Genomic DNA, 27,659 nt, shown 5'->3' on the forward strand with positions numbered 1-27,659 from the left:
TAAATAAACCCTTTGTCCTTAGATGTGTGTGGAAGGGTGGGGGATCCTCTGAGGGGGTTCCCCAAGAGACTGCGGGAGGGCAGGCTGAGAACTTGGAGGAAAAGGAGCCAGACGGTGGCTCTCAACTCGTGTTGATCACTGGGTGGCTTTTTAAAATCCCAATGCCCAGTGTCCCATCACCAGTTAAATTATTGCTGCTGGGGGTGGGCCCAGAGTTCAAGCTCTCCAGGTGGCTGTGCATGGTGGCTCATGCCTATAATCCCAGTACTTCGGGAGGCTAAGGCAGGAGGATCACTTGAGGACGGGAGTTCGAGACCAGCCTTGGCAATATAGCGAGACCCCATGTCTACTAAAAACTTAAAAATTAGTTGGGTGTGGTGGCATGCGCCTGTGGTTCCAGCTACTTGGGAGGCTGAGGCAGGAGAATCACTTGTCACTCGAGCCTGGGAGGTCAATGCTGCAGTGAGCCAGGATCACACCACTCCACTCCAGCCTGGGTGACAGAGCAAGACCCTGTCTGATAAAGAAGAAAGAAAGAAAGAAAAACAAAAACCCAGGTGACCCTAATGTGCTCCCAGGGTTGAAAACTACTAGGCTAAATAATGGGGGCAAATAGCCAAATGTCATTGCCCGGCTGACTGGATGTGGGCCGGTGGGTCCCTTCGACACTGACAGAAATGAACTGAAACAAAAGAGTTTGGTTCCATCATTTGCGAGGCATTTGTCCTCAGAGGGTACAAGGATTCCTACCACCTTCCAGGGGCCAGAAAGAGGGCAGCCAAGGGAGGCAGGGAGGGGGCTGGAAAAGGGGCCTTGGAGGTTATCTCGGCCCTCAGGAGAAGGGGAGCCCGTGCAAGTGTTTCCTTGCTCAGAATCAGAAATCTCTACCGTAGAACACTTGATATATTTTATCTGTTCATTTCCTTTGATTTTCGTTTAAATGTTCTTTCTTTTCTCTTTCTTTTTTCTTTTGAGAGAGGGTCTTGCTCTCTCACCCAGACTGGAGTGCAGTGGCCTGATCATGGCTTACTGCAGCCTCCACCTTCTGGGCTCAAGCAATCCTCCTGCGTCAGCCTCCTGAGTAGCTGGGATTTACAGGTGTGCGCCACCTTGCCTGGGTTTTTTTGTTTGTTTTTTGTTTTTCTGTAGAGACAGGGCCTCACTATGTTGCCCAGGCTGGCTTCAAACTCTTGCCTTCAAGCGATCCTCTTGCCTTCAAGCGATCCTCCTGCCTCAGCCTCCCAAGGCACTGGGATTACAGGTGTGAGCCACCGTGCCTGGCCAAAGTTTTTTTTTTTTTTGAGACAGTCTGCCCAGGCTGGAGCTCAGCTCACTGCAACCTCTGCTTCTGGGGTTCAAGCGATTCTCCTGCCTCAGCCTCCTAAGTATCTTGGATTACAGGCATCTGCCAACATGCCCGGCTAGTTTTTTTTTTTTTTTTTTTTTGAGACGGAGTCTCGCGCTGTGTCACCCAGGCTGGAGTGCAGTGGCGCGATCTCGGCTCACTGCAAGCTCCGCCTCCCAGGTTCACGCCATTCTCCTGCCTCAGCCTCCGAGTAGCTGGGACTACAGGCGCCCACCACCACGCCCGGCTAGTTTTTTGTATTTTTTTAGTAGAGACGGGGTTTCACCATGTTAGCCAGGATGGTCTCGATCTCCTGACCTCGTGATCCACCCGCCTCGGCCTCCCAAAGTGCTGGGATTACAGGCTTGAGCCACCGCGCCCGGCGCCCGGCTAGTTTTTTGTATTTTTAGTAGAGATGGGGTTTTGCCATGTTGGCCAGGCTGGTCTCGAACTCCTGACCTCAAGTGATCCACCTGCAGCAGCCTACCAAAAAGTGTTGGGATTACAGGCGTGAGCCACTGTGCCTGGCCACTTAAAAAAAAAAAAAAAAAAAAAAAAAAAAAAAATTCCTACCGTGATTCAGACAGGCTGAGGGGAAATGAAAAAAAGGTTTGGTCTGGTGTGGGCTGAAGCTGTGAAAAGGCAGAGGCAGGAGAGCCGGGGGAGGGGTCTGTGCCAGGGAGGCTCAAGGAGAGAGCAGAGGCAGCACCTGCAGCCCGTCCCACGTGAAGTTCCTCTGGGGCCACCCGCTGCCCAACCCTTGGAGGACTCAGAGCTGTGTTTCATTAGGGATGGGTCCCCTCAGAGTCACATCCCGGGCCAGCAGGCCAGCTGGAAGGAGCCCCGGGGACTGCAGACTGGCCCACACTGTCAGTGCACTGGGAAAGGCATGGGCAGCTGTGGGTAACACGATGGGAACAGCAGCTCTTGGACAGCAGTCCCCAACACTTGCTCCCCAGAGAGACGTTTAGGCAGGGAGGCAAGGTAAGTAACACCTCTTTACTCAGCAAGGGGCTCCTCCCTCAGGACACCTTCCCCAGTGCCCCTCCAGGCTCCAAGGGCCTGGAAGGATCAGGATGCAGGCCTTTCCCAAGGAGGGCACAGAGCATGAGGAGGAGATGCCACTGGTGGTGCAGAAAGCTCCCCATCCCCCTGGGGAGAGGTGTCAGTGTGCCCTCAGGGTTGTCAGGTCCTGAGCTTTGGACTCCTTGCTTGGTTAAAGGCACTGTCCCTTGTGCAATGTAGAGGAATGCTCCTCAAAGCATCTCTCCCGGGAACCAGGAGAGCCGCCCCTGCTCCCAATGCAACAAGATCCCTGATCGCCAGCCTCTTGCCTCCCTCAGAGAGAGACCTGTCTGCACTGGAGGGAGCATGGCTGCCTAGCTCCTTGTCACCTCCTCCACCTCCCTATCTGTTCACTGGGACAACAGAGGATCCCTGAAGCCGCTTGAGGAGCTGGCTTTGCAGGTCTTCCTCAGTCACCTTCCACCAAAAGAAGTTCTCACCCCGAATCTTTGGGGGTTCATCCTGGATCCCTGGGCTCCGAAAAGCCACAGTCACCAGCACATTCAGACAGATGCCATCACTGTGATCTCGGCCCAGGTGCTGCAGTCCAAGCAACCCCTTGATCTCCACCACCAAGTGGTGCAGGGTCAGACACTCCTGCAGCAGCCGCAGGATAGCCATCTTCATGCCACCCCTCTGCTCCACAGGGTCGAGGCCACAGGCAGTGACAGGCAAGTGAGGCATCCCCACTGTGCCCACCAACACCCACACTGTCTGGGTGCTGGTAAAGGTGACCACGAGCCGCTGGCAGACCAGATCACAGGGTAGCTCTTGCGGCAGAATGAGAGGGTGCCTGGCTTGCTGGCGATACTGGGCGGCTAGCTCAACCAGGTGCAGGATGTCATGGGCCCGCAGCGGAGTGGGCAGGGAGCTCCGTGGGTACCAGGCAGCCTGCAGGGACTCTGCATCGGCCTCCTTGGAAGTCTTGAGAATTCCACCTGGGGGAAATGTGGGGGATGGGGCAGGGACAGGCTGTGTGGAGAGAAGTGCAGGTGTGGCAGTCACCAGACATCCCTGACCCAGAAGAGAGGCCCCCAGCCCAAAGGCTGGACTCTGCCCATGCCAGGCTGTGCCAGCCATAACAGGACTGGCTGTGGAGGGGCTCACTTCACCGAGGAGCTGGGGGAAAGGTGTCAACTGGCCCTGTTCACACTGCCTCCAGGTGGGCCATACCTGTGGGGCGAGCGAGGAACACGAAGCGGACCCAGGAGGGGCCCCGCTCCTCCACGGACAGCAGTGTCTCGGGCTCACAGTGCAGCCCCGCCTCCTCCTTCACCTCCCGCTGCAGCGCCTCCACGATGGTCTCCCCCGGCTCCATTCTCCCCGCAGGCAGGTACCACGACCCCCGGCACTCCCTCTTGGCCTCCTGGATCAGTAGCACCTCATCCTGAGGGGACAGAGGATCCTCACTTCCTGCCACAGCCTTCCCTCCCCCGGGGACCAGGGGACACCTCAAACACAGTCGCCCGAGACTCGCCTCTGGGTGGACACCCTCAATCCGGCTAGCGCTCCAGGAGACCTGCCCTCGTGTAGCTGGGGGCTGCAGCCCTCTCCTCCCTGCAATTCGTCCCTCTCTGGATTTAGGAAGACTTCCATTTCAGGAAGGGCTGAGATTCCTGGAAGCTGCTTCAGGGGCTGGAGATGAGGCCCCAGAGTGAGGGTCACCATGTGTCTTGCACTGATTTGCGTCTGTACATGTCACCGTGTATCTCTCGCCTCCAACGGCGTGGTTTACAAACTGTGATGGGTCCTCACACTGGGGTCTGGCTTTGAAACACGACCCCCCACCTCCACTCTGTACAACCCTGCCCTATGGCCCTGGCCCCTTCTAGTTGTCATTACATCGCCTACTACAGGGATCAGCACCAAAGGCCTAAGGGTAAACACGGATTGAGCCACTGCTACCCGGGGGACCCTGGGCATTCCGCTAGACTCTGGGGAAGGGAAGGAATGAGCCCTAGTGGGATGAGACAAACAGGCCCCGGGCCTCAGTTTCCTCTACTGCATATCGGGACGAACGCAGGACACAGATGCGACTGGGAGTGGGAGTGCTTTGCAAAACTGGGGAGCGCCACGCACGCGGCAGCGCTGGCTGTGGCCGTTGGGTCTTCTGTCCCCACCTGGGCTGGCTGCGCGCTCCCGAGGCCCGGCGGGCCCGGCGGGCGGCCGCTCACCTGCTCGCTGAGGAACACGGCCAGCACCACGTAGCACACGTTCTTCCGCAGCCGCACGGGCACCGGCGGCTCCCCGGCCGGTGCCGAGTCGCAGCTCTGCACTCTTGGCCCCTGGCCCGCCAGCACGGCAGCCAGCGCTCCCGTCAGGCCCTCCGAGGCCATCGGGTCCCCCGGGGGGCGGCGGCCTGAGTACTCGCAGACTGGCTGAGCCGAGCCGCGGGCGAGCGTGGGCTCCTGCGCCCTGTCCCAGTCCCTGCGGCAGCAGGCCGGTACCGCACGAGAACGCGGAAGCGCACGCGAACGCGGAAGCGCACGCGAGCCCTGGCCGCTGATAGGCTGCGCGGCGCCGCGGCCTGCCCGGATTGGCCGGCCCGCGGCAGTCTCCGAAGGGGCGGGGCCACCCGGGGCCGCCGGGCAACTGGGTGGGCGCCGGGCCGCAACCGGAGGACCCCGCCCGGGTTCTGCCGCCTGTCAGTCCCGCGCGCTCAGGACGTCTCCCAGCCGCCCCCGACTCGCCTACTCCCCGAGCGCGCACTGGTCTGCAGGAGCTCCGACCGTGACGTCATCCTTCCTGCAGGGCGCGTTGCGCCGCAGGGGTAGGCGACTATGACGCGAAAAGCCCGGTGACGTCACGGAGGCCCGGGACCGCCCCTTGGACCCACTGCCCCGCTGTTGCCGTGAACACACGATGACATTGCCGGAGTTGATCATCTCCCAAATAACTTTCTTCTCACTCCATTCAAGAGTAATAAATGTCACGTGGCCTGTGGGGAGGGGGACATAAACCCCTGCCTTTAGGGAGATTCTGTTGTAGTTGGAGAGAGAGACGGAGTCCTAGATGAGGAGTCAGATGAGGGTTCGAGACTAAGTGCTAAATGCTTGGTTTGGGCAGGAAGAGTGACAGGCGCTGGGAGGAGGGAGGGGAAGGGCTGGGGATGGCGGGAAGAGTCGGGGGCTGAGAGAGGGCTGCCGTCAGCCGCGCATCCTCATCAGTGTCCCTCTGCCCACCGCATTTCCCACGCAGCTCAAGGCCCTCTCCGCTGCAGATGGTGCGCCTGGGGAGGGCGGGGGTGGGGCCCCGCTCCTCCATCCTTGTCGTCACCCTCCCACCTAGCGTGCAGGACCTGGCGCGTGGAGAGCAGGGTGGGGGTTGTTGTGGCGAGCGCCTGCTCCTCTCCCAGCTCGGCCTTTCCTCCTTCACCCGCCCCTCAGAACTGGAAGGCAAGGCCAGCTGGAAGGGATCTGCGAAGCAGGCCGTCTGGCTTCTCACCCGGCAGAGACCACCCCTTTCTTCTCCCTCGGCTGGTCTTGTGTGCCTCCCTGCTTGATGGTGTGGACAAAGCTCAGGACCTGGAGCCAGATGGCCAGCCGCTGCTGGCTGGCTTGCTCTGTGCTCCTGGGTGAGCTGTGAGCCTCAATTTTCTTATTTGTAGAGTAGGGTCATAACAATTATTGTTTTACAGGGATGTTGGGAAGGCACGACAATCGGAGAGGAGCTGTGTGGATTCTCCAGTACTGGGCACCGTCCCCAGGCAGCCCACCGACCCTCAGGGATGGGCCCTTTCCACCACAGCTCTTCTTGCTACAACACACAAGGCCCACCCTCATGAAATGTGCCTTTTGTTACCCCCTAGAAACAGGAGTTCACTCTGTTGCTCAGATTGGAGGTGCAGTGGCATGATCACAGATCCTACTACAGCCTTGATCTCTTGGGTTTAAGCCGTCCTCCTGCCCCAGACTCCTGAGTAGCTGGGGCTGCAGGTGTGCACCACCATGCCCGGCTAAATTTTTAATTTTTAATTTTTATTTCTTTGTAGAAACAAGGGTCTTGCTATATTGTCCAGGCTGGTCTTGAACTCTTGGCCTCACTGATCCTCCTGCCTTGGCCTCCCAAAGTTCTGTGGTTGCAGGCATGAGCCACCATGCCTGGTGAAATGTACCTGTAGAGCTGCCTTAGAATTGGACTGAGGAACTTCAGCAACACAGGATGTGTTTCTTTAGACTCCTCTCACCTGCTAATACCACAGGCTCCCTGGAGGCAGGGCCCGGTGTTAGGCTGTGGGATATCCCTACAAGGCCCATGAATTTTGAGGCACTTGCTGAACGCAGCTGGGCCAAGCCCTATCCTGGACCTCTCACCTCCCAAATAACTGCAAGCACAGGACCCCAGGACTGCAGAGCAACTTATCAACATATTTGCTCTGTGTGTGTGTGTGTGTCTGTGTGTCTTGTGCGTGCCCGCACGTGTGTGAATCCCTCAGTTTTCCCACCTGTGAAGTGGGGGCAGGTTGGTCCCAGACTCCTGTCTGCCTCGCAGGGATGATTTGAGAGAGTGAGATCATGTCTGGGCAGGGCTCTGGGAGCTTCAGAGGCAGCCTAAGGTAAACAACAGAAAGCCTCACTGCCCAGAGAGCAGAGACCGCAGCAAACCATGGCTCCATGCCTCCCATTATCCCGGGGGGGGAAAGCCCTCCCCAAAAGCCCCTTGTAAACTGGGAAGGGAGTGCTGAGACAACAGAGAGGCAGGCATTCCCAAGGCCTTGGGAGAGAACAGCAGCCAGACAGAGGCTGGAGAGGCGCCGAGACAAGGGAGGCAGCTGAGGGAGGACGGGAGGCTGGATAGGAACCACCAGGGTCCCCATCAAGTCAACTGTGTGTCCTCCAGTCCCAGAGAGGGAAGAACCCTGGCCAGTGTGGTGGGCCACACAGCATGGTGAATGGGAGTAGCCTAATGCTCCCAGCACCCACGGGAGCCAAGCTGGAGCCAGCCATTTCAGGGCATGTGCGTGCATGTGCCGGGGGTGAGCAGGAGGAAGCACATGAGCAGGAAGGCCTGGGTAGGTGGCCATGGGGATGGGGACAGGGACAGGGGCAGGCAAGGCAAGGTTGTATCAGGGCGTCTGTGATGCTAGAGTCATGGACAGAGCAACAAGACCTGTGTCTTGACAAGGTAGGAAGGTGAGGAGGGCAGGAACCCAAGCTACAGTGGGAGAGGGAGGGCTGGCCACAGGCTAGCTCTCTGAGGGACCCTGGGGATGCCACATCTACCCTCCAGACCATCTGTCAAATGCAGGCATGGTTGGATCCTGGAACAGAAAAAGGGCATTCGTGAAAAAACTGGTGAAATCCCAGTGAGGCCTGTTGCTTCGTTAGTAGTGTGGTATCAATATTAATTTCGTAGTTTTGATCAAGGCACCATGGTTATGTAAGATGTTCACAATAGGGGAGGCTGGGTGAAGGATAATTGGGAACTTCCTGTGCTATCTTTGTGACTCAGCTGTAAATCTAAAATTATTTCAAAATAAAAAGCCTGAGCATGTATATTCAGGGCAACTTGAATCTATGCTCCTGGGTAAAAAGGGAAAAAAAGAAAGTCTAAGAATTTTATCAGAGAAAAAGGAAAGAAGGCATTGGATATGCAACCGTGCGCTCACTTCCAGCTTGGCTGGTTGTATGTCTGGGATTTCTGAGCGACAGAGGGGCTGCAGCAGAGCACGGCTGGTAGACCCTGTGAGCAGCAGAGGCCCAAGGGTGCCACCGAGTGCCCCATGAGGAGTCTCAGGCTCAGTCCCTACCTGGCCTGGCTGCATTCTCAGGAACAATGCTGAGACAAATGAACATTGATTCACTTCTGTTTACAAAGAGACTAAATATATCCTCAAGGGCATTGTGACCCACCTGGAAGGACAAAGGGGGTGAAGAGGAGATAAGGTCTTTTGGGGAAGACGGAGGCTCAGTGATGCACTGTCCCCACCCCTAATGGGTAAAATTCAGAGAACCGTCTTCCCACAGGAATGACCCCAGATTTGGGGTTCTGAGGTGACATCAGGACATGACTACGGAAGATGAAGTGAGGCATGGTAGATCATGCTTGTAATCCCAGAACTTTGGGAGGCCAAGGTGGGCAGATTGCTTGAGCCCAGGAGTTCGAGACCAGCCTGGGCAGTGTGGCAAGACCCTGTCTCTACGAAAACTACCAAAATTGGTCAGGCATGGTGGCACGCACCTGTAGTCCCAGCTACTCAGGAGGCTGAGGTGGGAGGATGGCATGAGTCCGGGAGGCAGAGGTTGCAGTGAGCTGAGATTGCGTCACTGCATTCCAGCCTGGGTGACGGAGTGAGACCCTGTCTCAAACAAAAGATGAAACGTAGGTAGGAATGGGTCATTCAGGACCACTTGGAACATGATCAGCTATAAAATAAAGCACATACATTGGAAGAAGGAGGACAGACAGGAGGGCAAGCCTGTCTTTAAATTCCACTAAGAGTTAAGACTATAATGTGAACAGGTGGCTTGACTCAGAAAACTTGGTTCAAATCCCGTTCTGCCACTATAATTGCTATATGACCTTGGGTAATTTACTTAATTGTAGTTTGCCTTTTTTTTTTTTTTTTTTTTTTGAGACGGGGTCTCGCTCTGTCACCCAGGCTGGAGTGCAGTGGCCGGATCTCAGCTCACTGCAAGCTCAGCTTCCCGGGTTCATGCCATTCTCCTGCCTCAGCCTCCCAAGTAGCTGGGACTACAGGCGCCGGCCACCTCGCCCGGCTAGTTTTTTGTATTTTTTTAGTAGAGACGGGGTTTCACTGGGTTAGCCAGGATGGTCTCAATCTCCTGACCTCGTGATCCGCCTGGCTCGGCCTCCCAAAGTGCTGGGATTACAGGCTTGAGCCACCGCGCCTGGCTAGTTTGCCTATTTCTTCTTCTGTAAAATGGAAATAAATCCTATCTGTCTGAAAATCATGATAATGGATTAACTGAAATCATTTTAATGAAAGGAGTGAAATGAGATTAATAATAATAATGATTATTATTATTTTAGAGACAGAGTCTTGCTCTGTCCCCCAGGCTGGAGTGCAGTGGCATGATCTCAGGTCATTGCAATCTCCACCTCCCAGGTTCAAGCGATTCTTCTGCCTCAGCCTCTGGAGTAGCTGCGATTACAGGCGTCTGCCACCATGCCCGGCTAATTTTTTTTTTTTTTTTTTTGGTATTTTAGTAGAGACAGGGTTTCACCATGTTGGCCAGGCTGGTCTTGAACTCCTGACCTCAAGTGATCCACCTGCCTCTGCCTCCCAAAGTGCTAGGATTACAGGGCTGAACCACCTCGCCTGGCCAGATGAGATCAATTAAATGAAAACAATAGCAAAGTAAACGTAGAGTTCTCAGTTTTTTCTTTTCTCCTCTCTATCCCATAAAAAAATGAAAATAACTGAGTTCTCCAAACAATGAAGAAAGCCCTGCTTTTTTTTTTTTTTTTAAATAAAGGATGATTTTGTAAATCATGGCAAAGCCGCTTAATGGAATATAAGCAGTCATTTAAAATGATGGTTAGGTAGAAACACAGAAAATGATTATGATATGGTGTTGAAAGAAAGAAACCAAGGACAAAACAGCAATCCAGCCATGTGTACAGCAAATCCTTGGGGAAAGCACTGGGAGGGAATACGCCAAAATATTCATAGTAGTTGGAGGTGTGTAATGATAGGCTTGAAGGTGACTTTCTTATTTTCTAAATGTTCTGAAAGTGTATTACACTTATAATAAAAAAAAACTTTATTTAATAAAAAAAATTCCCCAAACCACAGCAGGAACAATTAGGTATGACAAGAGTGGGAGTGTTTCTCTTTGTAGGGCTGAGATACACAAGGGAAGCTGGAGAGGGCAGAGCGCCACCGGAAGGCTGCAGGTGTGGAGTGGGGACAAGGAGGGGTCAGCTGTCTGAAGCAGTCAGGCTCAGTCCCAGGGTGGCTGGGCCTGGCGTCGGTCACGGCCACCAAGAGCAGACAGGTGGGGCAAGGGCTCCTCTGGGCCACACCTCTGGATCTCCAGGTCAAGGTAGACGGGACAGATGGGGCGGCCTGGAGCTTGCTGGGTGGAGTAGGGCTCCGGAGTCTCTGCACAGGGAGGTCACCTCGTGGCTGTGCCCCAGGACTCTGCCTTGCCTGCTGTTACACTCAGGAGCATCTTTGGGGAATAGCCCTCCACCCCACCCAAAGGTTCCTCAGTGGGAGGCAAGGACCCAGGCCCCGGAGGAAGGAGGAAGAGCAGGCAGTGGTGTCCTGTCCCTCAGGCCCCAGCTCCGGGCTGCCCTACTCCATTTGCCTCTACTCTAGGGCAGATTTCCATGTCTCCCTCCCTCCCTGGACCATGTGGCCTGCAGGGGCAGGGCCAACCACACTGGCAGCAGTCACAAAACAACAGACTTTAATGGAAATCATGAAGGAGGGAAGTGGGCGGACCTGGAAGGGGCTGAGTGACATCGCCCATGCCGCTCCCTCAGCCAAGCCTGAGCAGCTCCTGATGCCACCCTCTCCTCACCTCCGCAGGAGGGCGGAAGGTCAGGGACCCCTTGTTCAGCATGCCTGCAGTGAGCCCAGTGGGGATGCGGTGGTAGAAGCGGAGCTGGGGCAGTAGAGCAGGCTCAGCAGGAGTGAGCAGCAGCAGGTGTTGCTTAAGCCAGAATGATTCCCGAGGTCCCCCAAGGAAGGGCTGTTTGTCTCCTGGGTCGGGGAGGAATGGGGGTTGGAGGAAGTCAATCGACCCCAATGCAGGCCTGGTACCATGGAGAGGGGCATAGGGTGGGGGAGGTGCCAGCCTGAGAAGGACAGGTGTGAGCTAGGTGGCACTGTGGTTGTTGGCTTAAGGGGGAGGGGAACAGGGTGCCCTGCTTGTGCCCGGAGTGGTGCTTGTGGGGTTGACCAGAAATCCTCAAGTCCCCTAGCGTCATTCCCTGCTAAAGTTATACCTGGGCTGAGCACCTGGTCTACCTGTCCCCACCCCGACCCCAAACATCCAGCATCCCTCTATTTGGCCTCCTGCAATGTCCCCACGGCCACCTTCACTGCTTGGAACACAGCCCAGTCCATCTAGGAAAAAGAGAGAGGACAAAGCATTTTCAGCCACATTCCTGGACCCCCCACTGTCCCCCACCCTGCTTAAAAGGAATACTCTGGCCAGGTGCAGTGGCTCACACCTGTAATCCCAGCACTTTGGGAGGCGGAAGTGGGTAGATCATTCGAGGTCAGGAGTTCGAGACCAGTCTGGCCAACATGGTGAAACCCCACCTCTACTAAAAATCAAAACAAAACAAAAAAAAAATTAGCCAGATGTGGTGGTGGGCGCCTGTAATCCCAGCTACTTAGGAGACTGAGGCCAGAGAATCGCTTGAACCCAGGAGGCGGAGGTTGCAGGGAGCTCCACTCCAGCCTGGGCGACAGAGCAAGACTCCATCTCAAAAAACAAAACGAAACAAAATAAAAAGAATACCCTGCCCCTGCACAGGGTAACTGCATGCTTGGCACAGGGTGGTATCTGCTATGTCCACCGAAGCTGTGGCACAGGGAGGTGGGAGGCTTGGGCAGCACACCCAGCCTGCTGGCCCACATCCCACTCACCTGGGCACAAAGCAGGCGGCAGTCAGGGTGAAGGCTGGATCCCTGGTGGCAGAGCTGAGCAGAGAGGGCAGAGGTCTCAGGGGAGAGGAAGTGCTGAGTGACGCTGACTGTGCTCACCAGGCCCTGCACCTGTGTCAGGGGAACATGGACAGTGAGGCTCAAGATCACACATCCTCTCCCTGTCCCCCTGGTCCCTGAGGTTTGCTTCCTCTAATGACACCCACTCCCCACCCCTAGCTCTCAGAGAGCAGATTCCTGGATGCACCACTGGACACTTCAAAGGCTGGGCCAAAACCAGATGTCAGGACTGCCAGAGAGACCCCGAAGTCTCCCCGCGAGCCCCCTGACATCAGCATGCCCAGGAAAACAGTAGTGGACTCTGGCGCCAGTCCCAGTTGGGCTCAGTGTCTTCAAGGCCTCTTGGCTCCCCTGTTTTCTGTTCCCCACAGCAGTGTGCGGCTCCCTGCCCTGCCCAGCTCTTGGGTATTGAGGTGATGTTGGATGCCTGCAGCCTTGATCGGATCGCTCCTGCCAGCCTGATCTCCCCGCAGAGCCCCTGCCCGCCGGGAAGCACCTGGTGGGGAGCCCCTGCAGGCACCAGCACGGCCTCTCCGGGGGCCTGGAGCAGGGTCCAGCAGCTCACGCCCCACTCCTCCCGCAGGCGCCGCCGCAGCCCTGCGTCCAGGTAGCAGCTGCCTGGGGCGCCAGGCTCCAGGGCGCCTGCCCCGGCCGGGCACACCTCAAAGAAGAGAAGGGGGAATGAGCAAGATGGGGAGGGAAGGGCAGGGCTGCAGGAGGATGGGACATGGACTTTCCAGAGGCCAGAGGTGGAGAAAAGAGCTGAAGGGTCAAGTCTTGAAGGGCCGGCAGGGAGGGTAGGGTTGGGTTTGTTTGGGGCTGGGGTAGCTCAGGTTGGCAGAACACACATTTGGCTGGAAGGAGCTTAGAAGGAAGGGGTTCAAGGCCCTACAGGGGGGCAGACTGAATCCCTGCTTTTCTGGGGCTGGAGGCCTTTAACAGCCTCTGTGACCTCAGCCCCTCTGCTCCCTCTCTCAATGGTGCCCCTTTCTGCAAAGCCAAGGGAGACGTCCTGCATAATCCCAGTTCATAAACTGTCTACCAGGACTTCTTAGTCTGGAATGGCCAGAATTGTGTGCTAAGTGGTGGGTGAGCAGGGAGCTGTATGTCCCTGGGGAGACAACTCAAAGCGTTCATCAGGGTCTCCCTAAGATTCTGGACGCGGAAAAGGGAAGGACCACTGCGAGGCTGTGAGTGCCTGCAGGTGAACAGGCTTTCGGGCCAGGCCCAGGTCTCTGCAGCAGCCACAGCTACGGGGACCTCACAAGCCCAACCAGAGCAGGGAGCTCTCTGGGCAGGCAGGGACTCGCGGAGGCCAGAGGTGCCCAGGGAACATGTGCAAAGCGGACGCCGGCATCATGCTCCAACCCGCCACCAGCCCAATCCACCCCCTTCAGCAAGGACCTCAGCCATTGCCCCTGGGCTTAGGGCTGCAAGATGGGGCCATCAGGGAAGGGAAGGCTAGTGAAGCCGATGGGACCCTAGAGGAGTCCCGGTTGGGTGCCAAGATTCCTTTGCCCTTGGAGATTCAGGTCCATCCTGGAGCTGAGCAGTGTTTCCCAGGCCACCCAGGGAGACTGTGCCCCTCAGCCCTGCCCCGTGAGTCACTGGGTTGGGCCGTGGGGACTGCCCACGGCCAGCCACACCCAGCCCGGAAGAGGCCATCTGTGTGTGGAGGTGTGCTCCCCTCTGCATGTCCCAGCATCTGTGTGTGCATCTACACATGTGTATGCCTGTGGGCAGGAGGGGTGCACACCATGCTGGCTTCTGCAAGTCTCCGTGTGTGTGCTTTGGCGAGGGGTGACACTAGGTGGAAGTCTTTTCCCCAGGATAATGAGGGCCCAGCTGGACTTGGGAACCACGGGGCTGCCCTCGCCTTACCCCTGGACTCTCCTCCCCTGCGCCTCAAGCTTCTTGCCTCCAGCCCACCCCATCACTTTCCCCTTCCCTGGCTCCTTACCTGACCCATCTCTCTTTCTACTTCCCTCAGCCCCCTTCCTTGCTAGCCCCTCCAGGAGCATCTCCTCCAGGCAGTCTCCCCTAACAAGATGCAAATACCAAAAGCGGGGCAGCAGGACGGAGTCTCAGAAGGGAGGGAAGGCTGCCTGCCTCCAGGAGTAGCACAGAGTAGTGACCTGGGGCCATGACAGACAGAAGCTCAGATCCCAGCCCTGCCACTAAGCCTCGGTGTTCTCATTTGCCAATGGGAAAGGAGCAGTACCTGCCTCATGGGGCAGGGGACTGAGACAGGTAACAGATATTACGCCTAAGGCCCTGGTACCACGTCCAGCCTCAGGCAGCTGGTGCTGTCATTTCATCATCAGGTCCAGGCTGTCCTGCCGCAACCCCCTGCCGCTTCTCTGAGCCCCATGGCAGAACTCCGGGTCCCCTCTGCCTTCTCTGCACCTGTCTGTGCGAGTTGGTCTGTGCAGCTCACCTGAGGGCGCGGGGCGGGGAGCGAGCACACTAGGGTGGGACTGGACGAGCTTCTAGGGCTGAGCAGGGGGAAGGGTAGGGCTCCTGGCTGCCTCCTCACCATCTGGAGAAAGCGGCGGATGCGCTGGGCGTCCTGTGCCCGGAACACGTGCCACACAGTGCTGACCTGGCTGCCCGGAGACCAGAGCCCCTCCCCGTCCAGGCCTGAAAGGAAGTCTGAGGAGGAAAGATAACTCAGGCAGGCCCTGGGCTGGTGGCAACAGACACTCGCCTCTGTATCTTGTCCCTGCTCCTCCTGCCTCTGGCCGAGGACCTACCTTTCTGTACCCGGTGCCAGGCAGGCAGTGGTGCCTCGGCGTGCACCAGGATGCTGACCAGGTCAGCCACCTCCACACAGAGGTTCTTGGTCCCCAGGTGTCCCCGGTGCGGGCTCACACCTGCATGACAATAGAGAAAGAACAGTTAGAAATGGAATCAGAGAAGCACTTCAAGCCCCAGAGCCTTGGCACAAATGCTCGTGTGCCCTGAGATGACAGGCACGGGAGTAGAGACTGAGCAGGAGTGGAGGGACACTCACCATAGGCTGCCCAGAGTTGGGGCTCCAGTGGACGCAGGGCAAGGCCAGGTGGGAGGTAGGAAGCCAGGTTGAGTTTTCCACGGTGGGCGCAGTACTCCGGGAGTGGCAGGCTGGCAGCTAGGTTCTCCACCCTATGGGGCGAGGGGGTCATGCCCAGCAGGCCCAACCCGCGCACCAGAGACCCCATCAAGGCCCTCCCACTGCCAGGGTAACTCCCAGAGGGCAAACATGAGAGTACCGGGGGCCACAGGGTGGGGGTGGGGGGCAGAGGAGGAGGGGAGGGCTGAACCAGGCGGGGCCTGCAGTGGCTGGGGAGGTAGGGCTGGCCCTTGGTGACATACACACCTGCTGGCGTCCTCATCCCCCAGAGCTCGATGCAGCAGGAGGACAGAGCCCTCATCTGACTTCGGGCGAACTACAGGAGGAGATAGAACGGCCATTGGCCTCCTCAGCTCCAAAGCCCCTGCCCCAGCAGCAGCAACCCCTGCTTCCAGCCCCTCAGGGTTACTCTGGGACTCCTCTGCCACCCGGTCCCTAGGGCTTGGGCTCCCAGCTCCCTCTCCCCTGTGTCGGGGACACTTACGCTCAGGCCAGGAGAAGCCCTCCCAGAATGCTGTGCTGCCCAGGCTGGTGGGCTGGGGAGGCCCAAGGGGACTCAGCGCCTGCACCTGGCCTCCAAGTGCCCCAAGAGCTTCTGTCCCCCACAGGTTGCCCTGCAATGTCCTTTGGATCCCTGACACCAACACAGGCTGTGGTGGGAAAGGAAGGAGGCCATGAGGAGAATGGCCAGGGTGCCCGCCGTGGCCAGGCAAGAGTGTGTTGTAAGGGCAGTGAACAGCTCAGAGACAGCCCTCTTGCTCCCTCTGAGCCATTAGGTCTGTCTGGGCCTAGGGACCAAGGCCCCAAGGGGCAGGTGGGGTGGCCAGGGCTGGGAGGGGAGGGGCAGAGCACCTCACCTGGCCCTGCCTCCAGTGCTCCTGGAAGAGGTGGAAGCCACGCCGAGGCCGAGGCCGGGGCTCCTGCAGCCACAGCAAAGCCCCCGGGGGAGGCAGTCGGGGCCGCACTGGAGAGAGAGGCAGGCCCAGGCCCTTGCGCAAGCCCGGGCCAGCTCGAAGCCCTGGCCCCAGGGCTTTCTCCTGGATCTTCCGTTCCACCACCTGTGCGATAATGCTGTCCAGGATGTTGGTGATGCGGTCATCCTGCAGGAAGGGGCACAGTGGCTCAGGACCCGCTGGGCCCCGCAGGGAGGGCAGGCCCAGCCTCTGGTCCCCTGGCTCCTAGCCCTCCCTCCATGCCCTCACTCACACTGGGCAGGGCCGGAGTGACGGGGGCGAAGGCCATATGTATTCGCTCATGACCCAAGCAGAGTTTGACCGCGGTGGAAGCCAGCAGTTCGCAGAGAGAAGGACAAGGCAGGGGCACTTGGCCAGCACGGTCCTCTGCTGGGGTCTCAGTGGAATCGGGGGTCTCTGTTAGGGGGGAAGATGGTGGGGGGCTTCGCGTTTGGTCCTTCCCCTTACCCTTGAGGCCCTCTTGCTCATGCTGCTCGTCCCTCTCTTCCTGGCTGAGCCCACTCTCTCCCCAGCCAGCATCCCCCACTGCAGCTCTGCACTGGGTCTCCCCACGCTACTGCCTTTCCTGCTGGCAGCTCCAGAGCCTCTAAAAAGAGGGGTTCGGGGGGGTCTGGCCAAAGAAGGTGTTTGGAGGCGTGTCCTGAGGGGAGTGGTGGAGATTATTGGGGGTGAGAGGGTTGCTAAATCCCTGGAGACTTCTGCTGGCTGTCCCCTCCTGCCTCAAACTCTGGCCCAGCCTCCCTCCTGCACAGGCCAAGGGGCAAGAGGAGCCGCTCACCCTCTTTGATGCTCTTGGTCCTGTGGGTGTCGCCATTGCACGAAGGTTGTGGAGTTGGGGGCATTTTCTGTGTCAATTCCTTCTGTTAAACCCATCCACCACCCCCCAATCCAACCAGAGATTTTAAAATGGCAGACACAGTTCAACACAACCCACAAGAATGAACAATGGACTCTTGTCAGTCCTAAAATCGTGTTTATAGGAGCAAAATGCTATAGGATATAACATTAGGTGGAAAAAAGTTGCTCATAGACTTCTACCTATGGTAGGGTCTGTAGTCTACTAAAATAGACAAATGGCTGGAAAGAAATATGTCAAAACTAATGGTGGCATTAAGATCATCGTCATTTTCTTCCTTATACTTGTCTGTATTTTCCAAATTTTCCACAATGGGTATATAACACAGTGTCTGGCACCCAAAATGCATTCAATGAACAATTTATTTTGAATGGATGATTTTTATAATAAGAACATGAACTTCATAAAAACTTTGCAAAATGCACATTGAGTGCCTGCTAGGTGTTAGGTGCTGGGGATACTGAGAAGGCGGGCCAACACTCCACCCAAAGGAACCCATGGCCTGGGGACCCGGCCATACCAACAAGCACTTCTAGCATGATGTGGCAAGCGCTGAACTAGAATACGCACAGAGTAGGGCAGATATGCTCCAGGAAGGCAGGGGGTGAGGACCTCCAGAGTGTGGGGGTGGGAGGGGCCAGCGCTCAAGATCGTGCATGGCTCCTGATCCCCAAGGTGGGAATTAGCCTGATTCCACAGGCTTCTCTCTTGCTCTTCATCCCCATCAAAAAAACAAAGGGGGCCAAACCCCTGCAAAGCTCAGTCATTTGCAGGCATGATACCCAACCGGTGGCATGCCCTGGGTCTTACCTGCTGGCCTGCATCCCCGGGGGCCCATACCCGGGCATCAGCTTGGCAGGGGCAGTGCCCCCGGATATCAAACTTGACCCAGACCTGGTGCATTGCAGTGCTCAGCTCTGCCAAAGCTGGGGGTGGGGGTGGGCAGGAGAGGGAGGTTGGTGGTGAGTGTAGACCAACAGGCAGCTTGGCCTTGCCAAGCAGAAGGGCATGGCACTGGGGGGAGGGATAATCAGACAGGAAGCTGGTCTCTCTCAGGACCCAACCTCTGCACGCCCCACCCCTCCAAGATGGCTCACCCTGGCTGGAGACAAACTGGGTCAGCATCAGGGAACAGGCAGCGTGCCCAGCCTCCTGCGTGCACTCCTCCGTGGACTGCTCCCGAGAGCCTGTGGGGCAGGAAGGGAAAAGCTGCAGGTCCAGAAATCAAGGTAATCACAGGTTAAGGTCAGAGAAGGTCAGGATATGATATCTAAATCAGGGGACTCAATAGTCCATAAAACTCGTGCTTTCTGGGAAACCTGGTTCACATAGAGACACAGCACTCTTTGCTTGTAGAATGCACAGCCTTTAATGTGCTGAGATGCTTTGCAAGCCCTGAGGCTAACCATGTGGAAGACAATGTTCTAAAACGTATCTGACCCTGGAGCTCTTTTTGGTCATTCCTACTGGAACACAGGGAAATTTCAAGCTCTCCCATGGCCAACTTGAGCCAAGGGGGAGAAAGCTGAGAACCATGAAAAGAACAGGACAAAATCAGAAGACCTGAGTCTAAGTCCTGGCTGCAACACTTTACTAACTGTGACTTCAGACAAGTCACTTATCCTCTGAGTTTTTCTTATCTGGAAAACAAAAGCAATAATACCCACTTCACAGTGTTACAGCAGGTTTTAAAAGGTGCGGGCTGAACAGAGTGGGAGACACTGAGTGGGCACATTCGTCTTTGTTTAAGGGTGGTCAAGGGCGCAGGCATGGTCCTCTGATCTGCAGAGAGGGGAAGTCTGCTCTAAGGGCATTGAGCCACGGTGGCTGAGGCTGGGGCTGCGCAGGGCGTAGGGGGCTTTTTGGGGAGAGGCAGTCAACGAATGACCACAGGCTTGCAGCAGTCCCCCTGAGGGCTCCATCCTGCCCTCCAACCCCCAGCTCCTCTCCCTACCTGCTTTCTCCCTGGCCCGCCCAGCGCCTGCCACACGACCGCAGGCCACACACAGCCGGTGGCTGCAACGGGGACATCGCCAGTGGGTGTTGAAGAGTCCGTGGTGGCAACGGCTGCAGCAGCGTGGAATGCCTGGGTTGTCCTCTGTCACGGCTGGCCCTTGGCCTGCTGACCACGGAGAGAACAGGGTCAGAGGGTGAAGGCAACAGGCCCCAATGGAAGGCTTCATGTGGCAAGGATCCAGGCAGGGGCAGGAGAAGCAGGGAGCAGCTTCCATGGAGGGGCCCCCCAGGGAAGGGAGACAAGCCCCTCGACAGCTACCCACTGCTTACTCCTCAGCCCTGTCAAGAGCCTCCCTGCAGAAACCATCCTGTCCAGCAAAGCTTTCCAGGGATAGTGGAGGCCTCAGCTCCACCATTCCTGCCCCACACCCAGCCCTGCCCCAGGGACTTCCCCACTGGCCCTGAATTACTAATCCACACCACTTCTAGCACATTCTTTCCTCCACCTCCTTCCCTCCAAGCCGTATGTGCTACCAGAAATGGTAACCATGCCCAGGTGTCATTTCCTCCAGGAGACTTTGTTGTCGTTGTTTTGAGATAGGGTCTCACTCTGTCACCTAGGCTGGAACGCAGTGGTGTGATTACAGCTCACGGCAGTCTCCATCTCCTGGGCTCAAGTGATCCTCCCACCTTGGCCTCCCAAAGTGCTGGGATTACAGGCAGGAGCCACTGCACCCAGTCAGGAGTGGGGTTTTCTAAGAGCCAAGTATCAGACTAAGCCATTGTTGGTAGGTGGAAAAGGTGCCACTGAGTACAGTTCAACAAACGCCTTGCCTTTGGATGCAGGGGACTCAGAGGTGGTCAGGACTTGGCCCTGCCTCACGGTGCACACATTCTGGATAGGGAGATGTACCCATAAATATGGCAATGACTGTGGCACCATGAGGCGGGTGCTGGAGGAAAATGCCAGGGAAGGGTGAGGAAGGCAATGCGGGGGAGCTTCCCAAGAGGGCCCCAGAGGATGAGTAAGTTTTCATTCACCAGGTAGAAAGGGAGGAGCAGGGCATTCCAGACACTGGGACAGCCAGTGCCAAAGCCTGAGGGGATGACAAGCTCCAGGGAGCCGGGAAAGGAAGGATGGGTGGCGTGTGTGCTGGGAACCCAGGCTGGGAGTGGCAGGAGCCGACAGGGAGCAGGGAGCTGGCTGAAGATGCACCAAGGGGCCTGGCCTGTCTGAGGCAAGAGGGAGCCCCAGGGGTCTCCATCCAAAAACTGACCAGCAGCCCAGGGCTGTGTGCTTACGAGGAACTCCCTCTGCTGCGAAAAGGCGACCAGAGGGAGCGCCTGCAGCCAGAGGGACCTTAGCCCAGGTCCTGCCAGCCCTCCAGGCCCAGGAGCTTCGCCTGACCCCCAACCCCTCAGGAGCTCCCCCACCTCCCAGTGCCTTGCAGATACTTGGCACTCATTCTTGTTTTCCCAGCAAGCCCAAAAACTCCCAGAGAACTGGGCTGTACCCAGTTTGACACCTTCCTGATGTCCCCACCCAGGCCAGGAGCTCTTCCGAGGTTGCCTTAGGTCTAGGAGTGTGGGTGGGGTCAGGGGAGGGACACCTGGGGCTCCCCCTACAGAGACCCCATGCAGACCCAGGAGGTCCTGTTCACCTTCCCGCTGGGCCCAGGCCAGGGCTTCCCGCTCTCTCCGCAGCAGACGGCACAGTCGGTCCCCTAGACTACTGAGCAGGTGCTTGGCGAGGCCTGTGCTGAGCCTGCCATCAGGGCCGGACCCTGGGCCTTCCTCAGAGCTGGAGTTGGCGGCTGTGTCTTCCTCCTGCTGCGGTTCCCCTCCCAGAGGTGATCTGGAGAGAGGGCAGGGGGAGATGAGGAGGGAGCCCTGGCGGGAGGGCACTGGAGGCATCCAGGGGCAACGGCTCACCTCCGCACTTGCTGAAAGTGGCCGGTGGGCCCTCCTCCCTCTCCAGCTGCCTGGGCACAACTTTGGCATTGAGCCAGTTTTGCAGGGAGAGCCAGGCATGGTATGTCCTGAAGTCCTGGGTCCTGGAGACTGGCCTGGCCGTCTCGGGGTCCTGAGGGGACAATGCGGAGGTCAGGAGTCTGGGCTTCCTGGGCTGCTGAGAACCCCATCCCAGCCTTAGCGCCCACCCCGTCCACACTCAGAGCCAGCCCAGTTCCTCGCCCCAGGCCTCTGAAGCTTAATTCAGAACCAGCAAGAGTGGACCAGGCAGCTGGAAGGCTCGCACGCCAGGCTGAGCAGGGAGTCTGAGGATGCCCTGACACGGACCAGCAGCCGAGGGAAGAGGTTGTCTGTGTGTTGAGCCCAAGGCTTTGGGCAGCTGGGGCGATCGTCCTGACACATGTGCAGGATCCAGTCAGTGTAGACTTTGGATAGCTCCACTGAAGGCTTAGTGATACGGCTGGCTGTGTGACATGAGGAGACAATCCCAAAGTGGACGGAGGGCGCCGGAAGGTGAGAAGGCCGGAGAGTTTCGACACAGGCCACAGGTGCAGTAACCCAAGAAGGCGAAGGGGCCAACTTCCCAGCCAGGGCAGAGGCCTGGGAGGGCACACACAGGCCCATGCCAGGTGCAGGGGCATTTGAGCAAGGCCATGGAGAGTCCTGATCCACACCCAGCCATCCAGGAAGCTGAAAAACTGAAGTGATCCCGAAGAACTGAGGCTGAGGCCGGCAGTGCCAGGGCCCACCGTGGAGGGCACAGTGTAGCAGAGGACTCCAGGGTGCGCCCAGAGCCCTAACACTGGCAGAGTCCAAACTGAGTATCCAGTTCCCTCTGGCCAATAGAGCAGCCGTTCCTGGGGCAGGACAAGGAGAAGCAATCCCCAAACAGGGATTTGTGGCACAAGCAGTCATCGCAGTGAACATTTACTGAGTGTTCACTGGGTGCCAGGAATTCTTCCAAACCCTTGCTATGAATTATTCTAGCATTTAGCTTTTGCAGCAGTCTTCCTGAGGTAGGTGCCATCTTCATCCCTATTTTATAGATGAAGTAACTGAGGCCCAGAGAGGTGAAGTTGCTCCTCCTAGGCCACACAGCTACCAATCAGCAAAGTCAGGGACGAGGTGCTCTGGCTCCAGAGCCGTGCTCTGAACCATGTCATTATACTGCTACCAGCACACCAGGGCTTGGGAGGAGACAGAGATAGAAGCTACTTGCTGGAAGGCTCTGGCCTGGAGATGCTGAGGAACTCCCAGAGAGCCATTGCGACCCAGGTGGGAGGCTAACCACTGGCTGTGGTCCATTCATAAAGCCTATGGACCCCGCCCCATGCGAAGCCCCAGCCCCGGCTGCCCCCTCCCACGCAGGGCCTGCAGCCCCTCCCGGCCCCCTTACCTCTCTGGTCATCATGCTGTCCCGAGTCCGCCTCCTTGTTCCCTATTGATGTGTCCCGTACCTCCTGCCAACCCCCAGCCCCCTGTTCTGCAGTGCCTGGAAAAGGGTCCGGTGGCCGCTTGGGGGCTGGGCCGCCCACTGCTCCTTGGATCTCGGGGCTGCCTGCCCTTTTGAGGGCCCGGAGCTGAGCAACCGGCCTCTCCTCGGCCTCAGGGCAGCCGCGTGGACATTCAAACTGCTCCGAGTGCCGTGTGAGCCATGTCTTCTTCAGTTTGGTATGGTGGCTGGGGGGGCAGGCCCTGGGGCCAGAGGCCTTGTTCACTTCCTCGCTGGGTTCGCTGGCTCCACTGGCAACCCCGTCCAGGCCCTCCTGGCACTTCCCACAAGGGCCAAGACCCCCATCTTTAATGGGTGGATAGGATGAGCAGCAGCCCCGCTGGGTGATAAGCGGCTCGGGAGAGGGGCACCTTGGTGTGGTTGGTGGCCCCAGCTGGTACCCAAGGCTCCCACCGCTTGGTCCAGCCCAGACGTTGCCAAGAGTATGAACGAGGCCTGGGGGATAAGCGGGCCAGGGGGTCCGGGGCACAGTGTCTGGCTGCCCCAGGAAGAGTGGGCAAGGATTCTGCTGACGGCCAGCTCCCATCTCTCCATCCCTCTGGTGCAGTGAAGGACGTTCGGCCTCACCGGCTCTCTGCAGGTGCCCACCAGGGTTTAAACCCAACAACCCAGGTTCCACAGCTGCCAAGGGCTCTTTTGCCAACCTGAGAATGCTCGGATCCTTGTGGTAAAAGCCCTAAAGAGGGGAGAAAGTGTTACGCCTGGGCTGACTTGGGCTCCCCGTGCCTAAATGTATGGGCAGAACTGACAAGCAAGAAGGAAGGGAGAATACTGAAGCCCTCACACTCTGATTAATCAATGGCACTGCCCTAGGTCTCTGGAGTGCCTCCGACACTGTCCTGGCAATCCCCACCTCCTCCCCCAGGATTTCTCAGACTTCCTCACAAGGAAGTCTAAGAACTAAAGGGTGAATGCCTGGCACAGCCAAAGGGCATCCAGGGTCTGTTTGGGCCGTTTGGTGTCCTGTGCCATACTGAGTTTCAAGTGTTCTAAAATCTCATCCCTGGGAGTGGGAGTCATCTATGGGGGAGGTACCCTAGACATGGGCCATGGGGTCCCCTGCACATCCCACTCTTAGATAGAGAGGCCTTGTCAGCTCGCCCATCTCCTCCCAGGACAAGCCACACATTCCAAGGCCACAGTTCCCAGGACCTTATCCTAGGCAGACAATGGGTGAGTCAGTGGCTGCAATGACCTGAGGGCAGGGGAGGCCTAGAGAGATGGAGCTGCTCAGGGAAGGGCTTGCTTGGGGTTGACTGTGGGGCCTGGGACAGCTCCAAGCTGATAGACCCCTCTACCTCGGTGCTGCCTTCTCTTTTCATCACAGTGGAAGGGCAGCTTGGGGACCACCGAGCCACTTTGCAAGGCCAGAGCCACAGGTACCCTCTCTGCCCCTGCACTCACCTTGCTGCCTAAGCTGAAGGCAGAGGGCACTTTGGGCTGGCCCCCGGAGTGTACCCAGGGGTGTGGGGCCAGGGGCCAGTCACGTGGACGCTCTGGGGGCAGGCCAGACACTAGGTAGGGTGGCAAGCAGGTGGGCACCCAGAAGGGAGCTCGCTCCAGGATCTTGGTCTCCAGAAGGAAAGGGCAGTGCCAGGGCCGGAAGGCCACAGGGTCACTCTTGAGATGGCCACCACTATGCTCAGGCATCAGGGGGCCACACCGAGGTGGGCACGCTGGCCCGCAGAATGCCAGCGGATGGGTAAGCATGGCCTCCTTCCAGCGCAGTCCCTCTTTGCTGCCCAGCCAGTTGACCTTCCTCTCCCCATTCTGGGGGCCCTCGCCCTCCACAAGTGGGAGCGTGTCCTTGGGGCCCTGGGGGAAGCCAGGGGGAAGCAAGGAGTCTGGGGTGCTTGGGATGCCCCCCCAAAAGGGAGCAGGCTCTCCCAGGCACAGCGGCCCACGGTGCAGGCCATCTCGAGGCGGGCTGCCGGGCTCCTGTCTGACGATGCCATTCTCTGGGGCTGTCTTCTCCCAGGTGCCCTTCAGGAAGCTGGGCGAACTCTCCATCACTCTCCTGCCCTCATGGGGCTCTCCCAGAGGGGGGGTCCCTGGAGCATAACCATCAAAGCATGAGCTTCTGGGGCACATTCCCCAAGCACCTTACTGCCTGGCACAGAGTGGCACTGCCCTGGCAGCACCGAGGCAGCTCAAACCAGTAAGGCAAGTGCCAGCCCACAACTGGGCACCGTGCTGCCTCTCCACATGCAGCCGGACGCATCTTGTTCCTCCAGTATGGGGATATCATCCCTTCCCCAAATTCCACCTAGGCCAGTGCCCCTCAGCGGAGGCTGCCATCGCTAGTAGGGCATGTCCTAGCCTCACGGAGCTAGGAATCTGCTCACAACCCATGAGGCAGGACAGAAAGTGGAAGGCCCTGAACGAGGAGAAAGGCTGGATCCTGAGCCTGACTCTGTCCTATGCTGCATGGCCCCGGGCAAGTCATGTCACTCCTCTGGGCCTCAGTGTGCCCTTGAGGGTTGGGTCGTCTCAGAGGATTCTTCTCATCCTGCAATCAGTGGTTTTGGGGGTGCTGCTAGCCCAACCCTAGCCTACAGCCCCAGCCAGGTTTGTAGCTGTGGGAAGTGCAGGCCTGGCAGGCTGGAGTCACTGGGGAAAGCTGCCAGCCAGGGCCGCTGGCTGTGTCTCTCTCTACACCTGGGCGGCCCTGAGTCAGCCTCTTCCCAGAGCCCTGCAGTTTCTCAGCTTCTCAAGCAGAGTCCTAGGACAACTGCAGGGGGCTAGGAACCCCGCCCTGGCCCCCAGCGGGAAGAACGCGCCAGCACAGGGGAGGGGGATTAAGAAGCCTCAGCTGGATGGGTCAAGTTGCCCTAGCCCTGCCAGCAGTGCCAGGGCAGCCGCCACCGCCGCTGGAAACTTCAGCTTGGCGGGGAGGGGAGAGGGAAGGAGGCGGAGAAAGCGGGCTGGGCCCCAGAGAGAGGCAAGGGAGGGAAAATTGAACGTGCGTACAAGGGACCAGTATGACAGGTGGCACTAGAGCGGCAGCGCTCTCTTGGCGCGGTCCCCTCGGCCAGCGCGACGAAGCCCCAGGCAGGAGGTGACGGCGCAGTAGCAGAGGGCGCCCAGGTTTTCTGGAGCCACGGCTCTGCCGTGGTCTGGCCGCGTCGGGCATCCTAACTTTCAGGTGTCAGAATGGGTGGCCCAGCCCAGAGGGGCACGGGGAACTCACTCCGTACGGGCACCGCAGGCTTGGCTCAGAAATCCCCCTCCACGAGTGTCCCTAGACGGCGCGCTCCTGGTGCTTACCTGGGCTTCACCGGCCGGTCGCGGCGCAGGCGGTGGCGGTCGTCGTGGCCGGCACCGGGCGCCTGCTCCCCATGGGCCAGCTCCGGGGCCTCCCGGCCGGCGGGCGAGGATGCGTTCTCCCGCTCTGCTCAGCGCGCTCGCGCTCTCCTTTCCCCGGGGCGGCGGGGGCGCTCTAGGGCCGCAGGTTGGAGGGGTCGGACTCCGGGATCTGCAGGATGCGGCACACCGCGCGGATCGGCCGCACCAGCTTCTGGGCCGAGGCCGTGGGTTGCGCCATGGGACGCCGAGACTCCGTGCTGCGCCGCGGGGAGGGCCGGGCCGGGGCTAGGGAGCGGGTGCCCCCGGAGGGAGAGAAGGCGCCGGGCCGGGGGGAACACGCGCCCCGGGTCGGAGATGGCCGAGTGGGGGGAAAGGCCGAGGGGCCGGGGGAGGGGGTCGTGCCTGGATGGGGGTGCCGATCCTGGGACCCAGGAGAGAGGCACCGGCGAGGGCGCAGTACCGCGCAGCGCGGCTAATGGAGGTAGAGCGCAGCGGAGAGCGCAGCAGGACCTCTGATCGCCATCGCCAGACGCGCAACTGAGAGTGGGGAAGCTGCTCCGCCGGTTTCCTCCTCCAGCACCCTGCGGGAAACAGGAGCCCGTGATTCGGCGGCCGCGCCTGGGCCTGCCCCCTCCCGGGCCCCGGGGGCTTCCGCCAACGCCCCGGCGATGCCACCGGCTGCGCACGGGGAGAATGAGCCCTTTGTTCCCCCTCCCCCCCGCCGCACCCGGGCGCCTGCCGAGAGAGGCTCCCCCGGGGCAGCGTGCCAGCTTCCCAGCCGCCCCACCCTCCCGTGGGCCCGGCCCCGGAGCCTGGCAGGCGGGCGGCACCCCCACTATAGGTGCCAAGCCCGGGAACTGGAGCAAAGGGCGGGAGGGGCCGGACCAGGCCACGGTGGGGCGGGGTGCCCCCCAGGGTGCTAGGGCGGGGTGGCTGGGAGGGGGCAGTGCCAGAGCTGGCAGGGGCAGACGAGTTCTCACGGGTCAGTGATGGGCGCTCTGGCCCACGCCAGCCGGGCTGTGCCTGCCGGGCCACGCCTGCCGGGCCACTGGCTCCTGGTCATCTCCAGCTCTGGCACATGGCACGCCCCACTGGCCTGTGTCTGCCCTGCCTCATCCTCACCTGGTCAAGCTGCTCTTTGCCATCTTCCACCCCAAACCCTTCCCAAACCCCTTCCAGAGCCCAAGGGCACAAAGGGTTGCGGCCTAGGACCTCTGGGAGGGCCTGGGCTCGGGTCTGTCCCTGGTCTAAGGGCCTTGATTTCGCCAAATGTCTGGAGAGGTCATGGGCCCAGATGAGCTCCCACACCGGCTCCAGACCCTGGGCTGTGAGTGTTTGCCCCATCCCCAGGGTTCCTGGTGCTTCCAGGCCAGGGGCTGGAGAGGCGCCCATGGGAGTGGCTCCCGGGAGAGCACAGAGAGGAGGAGAGGAAATGGAAAAGCAGGGCACCCTCCACCCGAGGAAGCATCCCGGCTCCACTGCGGGGGTGGTTCCAGTGCAGACACAAACAGACAGATTCAAACACACACAGACAGATTCAGACTCACACAGAAACCCACACGCCCAACGGGCGCTTCCCTTCCCCTCAGGCACCCACCTCCCACCCTCAGCTACCCTGGCTCCCTTCGGAAGCCATCCTCAGCCTGCCTGGGACAGAAGCTGCACTCCCTCTTTCCCATCCCATGGAAGCCATGGGTTCTGGATGCCTCTAGCTTGGTCCCAAGTCACACCACCATCCCCGCAGAGGGAAGCCCTGAAGAGCCAGAAGCCTTCCTCCTAAGGGATGAGCAAGGCCTAGAGCCTTCTACCAATTGAGAATAGTGGGGGTCCTGGGGAGCAGGGTCCTAAAGGAGCGGGCACTGGGCCGGACTTGGGCTGTGTTGGCATCGATTCATCCTGCCCCTGGCCTCCCCCC

At 58.8% G+C, this 27,659-nt stretch overlaps 2 protein-coding genes across 3 annotated transcripts; both read right to left on the reverse strand.

The window, feature by feature from the left end:
* Positions 1-2,325: 2,325 nt before the first annotated feature.
* Positions 2,326-5,385, reverse strand: NUDT18 (nudix hydrolase 18; the record flags this gene model as incomplete). The annotated part of the gene is given in 5 exon segments (XM_025394502.1): positions 2,326-3,348; positions 3,584-3,797; positions 4,585-5,012; positions 5,015-5,201; positions 5,203-5,385. Coding segments are annotated over 5 exon segments (1,608 nt in total), but the record flags the coding sequence as incomplete, so codon positions are not given.
* A 4,726-nt stretch (positions 5,386-10,111) lies between these two features.
* On the reverse strand, positions 10,112-27,155 carry HR (HR, lysine demethylase and nuclear receptor corepressor). Of its 2 annotated transcripts, XM_025395227.1 has the most exons (19): positions 25,706-27,155; positions 23,843-24,489; positions 22,322-23,114; positions 20,887-21,037; positions 20,616-20,809; positions 18,953-19,117; positions 18,096-18,185; positions 17,809-17,924; positions 16,921-17,002; positions 16,375-16,538; positions 16,026-16,268; positions 15,653-15,818; positions 15,415-15,484; positions 15,070-15,200; positions 14,810-14,929; positions 14,593-14,708; positions 12,553-12,717; positions 11,979-12,107; positions 10,114-11,450 (listed from the first exon to the last, which is right to left on the reverse strand). In XM_025395227.1, exons 2-19 carry the CDS (start codon positions 24,446-24,448, stop codon positions 11,388-11,390), a joined length of 3,564 nt encoding a protein of 1,187 aa, XP_025251012.1. In that variant the 5' UTR covers positions 24,449-24,489; positions 25,706-27,155; the 3' UTR covers positions 10,114-11,387. The 2 variants fall into 2 exon arrangements, with proteins under 2 accessions (XP_025251013.1, XP_025251012.1); XM_025395228.1 differs by lacking the exon at positions 12,553-12,717 and having other exon boundaries at positions 10,112-11,450; positions 25,706-26,696.
* Positions 27,156-27,659: the final 504 nt, after the last annotated feature.

This window comes from Theropithecus gelada, chromosome 8 (assembly GCF_003255815.1).
Source record: "Theropithecus gelada isolate Dixy chromosome 8, Tgel_1.0, whole genome shotgun sequence".
In the NCBI taxonomy this organism is placed as follows: Eukaryota; Metazoa; Chordata; class Mammalia; order Primates; family Cercopithecidae; genus Theropithecus; species Theropithecus gelada.